At 37.9% G+C, this 6,000-nt stretch overlaps 1 protein-coding gene across 3 annotated transcripts; it reads right to left on the reverse strand.

Moving 5' to 3' along the window:
* Positions 1-200: 200 nt before the first annotated feature.
* On the reverse strand, positions 201-5,572 carry LOC125195747 (uncharacterized). Of its 3 annotated transcripts, XM_048093943.2 has the most exons (8): positions 5,304-5,570; positions 4,646-5,215; positions 3,569-3,808; positions 2,340-2,429; positions 1,646-1,795; positions 1,424-1,548; positions 1,001-1,130; positions 201-499 (listed from the first exon to the last, which is right to left on the reverse strand). In XM_048093943.2, the coding sequence occupies exons 2-8, from the start codon at positions 5,180-5,182 to the stop codon at positions 374-376; spliced, it is 1,398 nt and encodes a 465-aa protein (XP_047949900.2). In that variant the 5' UTR covers positions 5,183-5,215; positions 5,304-5,570; the 3' UTR covers positions 201-373. The 3 variants fall into 3 exon arrangements, with proteins under 3 accessions (XP_047949900.2, XP_047949899.2, XP_047949901.1); XM_048093942.2 differs by having other exon boundaries at positions 4,646-5,569; XM_048093944.2 differs by lacking the exon at positions 2,340-2,429 and having other exon boundaries at positions 4,646-5,572.
* Between the last annotated feature and the right edge of the window lie 428 nt (positions 5,573-6,000).

The raw sequence follows: 6,000 nt of genomic DNA on the forward strand, positions 1-6,000 counted from the left end.
TGAGATTTTCCAGAACTAGAACCACCGGTTCCTGAGCCTTGGACATGTCTATACAAATATTTGCTCCATTTTGCGTAGGGGAAAGACATATCAAACTAATTTCATCTACTGCGACCTAAATCAAATTAACATAAGCTGAAACAGAATAACTCGAAATCTATTTAACTTGATTAAACAGAATAAAATTAACCACTGCTAAATGCACCAAAATACAATCTATTCAACTTGGCATAAATATTCACATCTTCTATTCTATCTTCTTAACCCAGAATTGCTGGAGAGACTAGAGAGGATACGATGCCCTAAACACGGTGTATACAGTTAACTTCAAGGCACAGTTCTAAAACACAAGGCAGCAAACAAGAGGACATAGTTAAAACTCGATTCCGCTGTTTAACTGAACAGAGAAAGAAGGATTGCCAAAATGATCTAGAGGAGTTTCAACTTTCACAACTACCCCTGCACTTCCAACGTTTCCATTCCACTTGGACCTCCCAACCTACATCCATTTTCAACGAAGAGAGACTGAATAAGATTTGGTTTTAGAAAATGAACAAGAACAGTAATCCATTCAGATAAAAAAGACATTTTAAGAAGTTTAACCACTTAAATTACACCAATATTTTCTATTAGTGGGAACAGTCTTCCAGAGAACTACGTGTATGAACATATCTTGATGGTATTCCATTGCACTAGAGACACAGAGTGAGATTACATGTGTATTATAAGCAAGATTATAAGACATTTTGTTTCTTTCCTTGGTTTCTATCAATTTCATTTGCTGAATACATGAAGTTCTCAAATAATAAAACCTCTTAAAGTTACATATAAAAAAGAATAGCAGTTCACTACCAAAGTTCATAAGGGTATAGTTGTCCAAAAAGTATTAAAAAGGTATAAAAAGAATAATTTCATTGAGTTGGTTAAGAAGAATAGCATTGGGTATATTGAAAACCAATAAATAAAACAAACCAAGATAGTATCGACCACGAGTATTTACCGATGCTGATGCAAAAGCAGAAGGACGATGTACGAGGGCACATCCACAACTAAGATTAAATTCATCCTTCACAGAATGAGTAACTTCCATATGTACTCCAGGAAAACTTCCACCAAATGTCGGACATAAACTGAAGCAAAAGAAATGTATAAGGAACTGTAAGCATGGAGTTTTCAAGGCTGTAGATCAGAATGAGAAACAATATGAAAAGGTCCATAGATCAAAACAAGTTAACAGGGTAAGTACTGCCAAACAAAATGACACCCACTGGCCCCATGATGAACAATAAGCATTCTTGTAAGACAGTTCTGCGGCAAAGCCCAAAAAATGACTCATACTGGCTATATGAAGAACAATAAGCATGACTGGATGTTCATAAATAAATAGCATCGCATTGGATATTGATAAAGCAATCACAGTTACCTTAATTGGACTGTTGGTCTCACCATGAGACCAGATCTCTTCCAGGCCAATGCCTGCTCCAATCCTAAGGCAAATGATTTGTCAGGCCACTGCCATGTAGGTGTTATGCGTGTTCCCCACTTGTTCTGCATGAGTTGAATATTAATTTTCTTGTTCAAGAATGAAGACAGAAGGCAGCAGTAAGTTTAGCAAAAAAGTCACGATGGATAATTGCAGTGGCACCTTGCAAGAGAAACTAAACTTCATCTCTCCTGGATAATGACCCTGTGCTTGAAGTAGACCACCACAGAGGGGCAGAAATGCACTGGTTGATATACCTTCACCAGATACATAGGTTAACTGGCCATTAGGAAACTGCACATCCATGAAAGACTGCACAGAAGAAACAACAGTGTTAGAGCTAACTAAGTTAATAAATTAAAGCTTTCAATTAGGAAAGGAGAAGAAAATGTTTAGACATTCAAATATGTATAGGCATCCCAGCAAGCAGTTATTTACAGCAAAGTCAGATGTAAATTGATTATAAGCTAAAAAATACCTAAAATTTCTTGTAATTGCACATAATTAGAATATACTCCCTCCGTCCCACAAAAGATGTCACACTTTCCTTTTTAGTTTGTCCCACAAAAGATGTCACATTTTTTCCCTTTTTGGAAAAAGTTTTCTCTCACATGAATATAAAAACTATATTTTCTCTCTCCATTTAACACACGAAACAAAACCTCCTAAAATCTCGTGCCGTCCCACAAGTGTGACATCTTTTGTGGGACGGACATAAGTACATGATTCTATATTCTAGCCAACTGAACGGATCTTCTGATCAATCCAGAGATCATTTGGATTTTCCTACTTCTTTCCATGGATATTTTCCACATTAAAACTACATCAGTTACACATATGACAGGTTTAGACTTACACAAGTGAAAGGGTTGAGGCAGATCATTGACATTAACAGCCACCTCCTATGCTTTGACCATACAGCTGGACAAAGTGAATGCATTCCATTCTGTGCAGCATAAACCACTAAACTGGTTAAGTTTTCAACAAAAGATCACATTAATTGCAACTCTCATGAACAGGATTGTTACAACAGTGCAGGAGAAGTAATCAACTAACTGGGTAGATAATGTTTCAAACATTTGACAAAAGTACTAAATGAAAATAACACAAGTCGCAAGTCGATTGGTCCATGTGCATATTTGCCTGTTCATTTTCTTGAGATAGTTCCCAGGTATCATGCGTTACTGATATCCAGGGGTACATAACATGACGTTACTTTGCACAGGGTAGTTCCAGTCAGCCACTATGACGGTGAACTAATTTTCTTCTATTTTCTTTCACTTCCTTAAGACTCCACAAGAGTGTATTGGTGAGTCTTGCTTCATACGAGCTAAGTATGTACAACCATATTTCTTTTTCTTACAATTTGGAATATTCATCCACCCGCTGAACTAATCAAGATTCTTGCACTTTTTTTCAAGAAAAAACAAAGAGGAGTTACTTTAGATTTGATACATAAACATAATCTGTGACTCTATTTAGATTGCTTGTTTCAGTCAATTACCTAAAAGAGACCCCAAATTATCAAATCATGTACTATTTCTCTTTAATTCATGTAACAAATCTTGCAACTATCAGTACATGCACATCAAATTAGAATTCTTCCTACAGTCCCAACTTATACACTAAACTGGGAAGCAAGTGGACGAAGACCAAACCAGCTAACAGACAAAGAATCAGCCTTTAATTAACAGAAAGTACAATTTGAGAAAACAGTAAAATTGGCTTTTACATGTTAATGGCTACTTGAAGAAATCACAAATATGCACATTTCAAGTGAGAAAATTTAATTAAGCACACAATGGACATAATTATGCAGATAAACAATAGTAATTAATAGCATATTGACTACAGCCATAAAAGAGAAAATCGGGAGCAACACTCACACCCTTAATCATTGTGACCGACCAGTTTAGGGCGTCAGCTAGTGTTCCACGTTGATTCAGTAATTATCTAAACAAGCTTGCCAGGATTTGGAGTATGACTGACTATTATGATGTATTCTCAGAAACATGCATTATTATTTTCCTTGAGCATAGATAGCACAAACCAACAGAGACAACAGGTTTCATAAATTTGCCTTACCTTTCTATCATAGCCATACCACAGAAGATGCTGCTTTGACAAATGGACAGGCAAAAGAAGAGTGGAATCCCGGACAAAAAGTACAGGCCCAAGCTGGACGAGGAAAAGGGAAGAATTATCACTGCCTGATGTTGAACTACCTTGTGATGCCTCTACTCGCCATAAATCTCCTCTGGCAACCAGAGAGCTCTCTATATTTCTGGTTCTACTGTCATAAGTCGATGTGACATTGAGAGTACCCTGCACACAGGATATTTTGGTTGGAAAATGAGACGTAAACAGACACAGGTCGATTTGCACCGTTAACGGATGGAAAGAAAAAAGATAACACTGCTATGCAAAGAGTCAAAGACACAAACATAGATAATAGTCAGAACCTGGGTACAGTCATTCTTAATGTGAATCAGAGATGTCAAAGTGGAAACCTATTCAATGGTTACCAATCTAAACTTAAAAATCAAAACTATATGCCCTCCATAAACAGACAGGATATTTTGGTTGGAAAATGAGACGTAAACAGACACAGGTCGATTTGCACCGTTAACGGATGGAAAGAAAAAAGATAACACTGCTATGCAAAGAGTCAAAGACACAAACATAGATAATAGTCAGAACCTGGGTACAGTCGTTCTTAATGTGAATCAGAGATGTCAAAGTGGAAACCTATTCAATGGTTACCAATCTAAACTTAAAAATCAAAACTATATGCCCTCCATAGGGAAAGTGTTTTCAATTAGAACCATGCAAAGGTGCCTACATGATTAGGAAAGTATTGACGTCGCGAAGCCTACTCTAGCCTCAGCACCAATTACCAACTCACAATCCAAAAGGTGTAGTCAAGCCTATATCAATATTCAAATACTAGATGAAAAATGAGGTGTAGTACTTACACATATCACAAACCAGACATTTTATGGTACTGTTATCTATTATGAATAGGGTTCAACATCTTACATCTATTTCTCAAGTCTACTTAGAAATTTCAAACTGCAAATGGTAATAGATACTATTATTATAGTACATCATTTCTGAGAAGCTCAATTATAAACCAAGGTGTTGATGAAGTTAATTCTTTACCTGTGCTCGACCCAACTTTTTTAATGCCTGCGTCTCGTCCTCAGTCGAACCCTCCACCACCGCAGCACCATTTTCAGGAATACCATAATCCTTGAATCGTTCAGCCAGAGACCCTAAATCCTCCTGCAGCGAAATTCCAACATTCGCCCTCTGTCCATGACCATCTGTTCCCAACGAAAGCCCAGCGCTCTCTTCATGCCGAAACGGAACCGGCAGCCGCCTGAAGAATTGCTGAACCACACCATTCAAACTCGCCCCAAAATCAGCCCCCGCCTGCCCTATCCTGTTCCCGATGTCAAAAATAGCCGTCACGCCAGTTATCGTGGACTGATCCACGGACAGGCCAAAGTCATTCCTCATAAAACTCCGCGCCGGAAACTCCAGCCTCGGTGTGGGAGGATTCGGCCAGACGAAAGACGGCGGAGTTATGTGAGAGTGAATCAGACCTGTAAATCCCTGCGCAAGCTTATCGGCCAAGTCCTGACCGTGCCGCTGGACCTCCTCCCACGCTTCAAACGATCTCTCCACAGACATCATTCTCAACGAATCAAATCTCCTCAAATCCCTAGCCTAAAATCGACTAATCATTCAGCGCGACGCAATTTCCAGACCACAGTTTACCACAAGACGAAGCAACTTAATACTATAATCCACCTACCGCGGCGAAATGAGAAATGGCTCCGATTCTTCAATTGAACAGCGGAGCTCCAATCAGAAACCCTAGATTAAACGATGCCGGTGAATAATTCCTTTTGCGAGTAGAATCGACGAAACAATGGCAGTTTGATTTGCACTGATAAATAATGGCAGAGCTTCTTCCCGAAGAGAGTGTGAATGCGTATGAAGAAATGGATAGGAAAGAGGGGTAGTGCGTGTTGACGACACGTCGCTGGTTAATATCCCGTGGGGGTGTGGCTATTAAATACGAATATGGGTAACTATCTCGTCCATATCCCAATATGGCCTCAATTCTTGTAATGCTATTGCTTCAAATTATTATGCCGGTGTCACATTCCAGCAGAACTTAATTTAAATAAATAATTCACAAAATAACGTCATTATTTTATATTAAATTATTATATCCTTCTACCAAAAATAGAGATAGTTATGTTATCATAACCCAACCTCAATTATAGACATAGTTTTTTATTATACATTCATGATTATTATACTATAATATAGTAATCGAATATGCCACCTATTGTAGTTCGGAAGATATGTAAATTACTATTGTACCAATTTTTTAAACTTTAATTAGGTATCTCAAACTCAGTAGGTCAATCATACTAATTAAGGTTGCATTTAAATCTATGCTACTACCAAATCTGATTATATAACAACAATCGGGGATGGAC

The sequence above is a fragment of the Salvia hispanica genome, chromosome 4, assembly GCF_029641045.1.
Source record: "Salvia hispanica isolate PSC_SH4W2 chromosome 4, Shi_PSC_v1, whole genome shotgun sequence".
NCBI lineage: Eukaryota > Viridiplantae > Streptophyta > Magnoliopsida > Lamiales > Lamiaceae > Salvia > Salvia hispanica.

Excerpts from the sequence above, each read along its gene's own strand:
- LOC125195747 (XM_048093943.2), bottom strand. The coding sequence starts at position 5,182 with ATGATGTCTGTGGAGAGATCGTTTGAAGCGTGGGAGGAGGTCCAGCGG. Across the intron at positions 1,549-1,645 it reads AGTTTAGTTTCTCTTGCAAG|AACAAGTGGGGAACACGCAT; the intron begins GTGCCACTGCAA and ends CAACTCATGCAG. Across the intron at positions 1,131-1,423 it reads AGACCAACAGTCCAATTAAG|TTTATGTCCGACATTTGGTG; the intron begins GTAACTGTGATT and ends CTTTTGCTTCAG.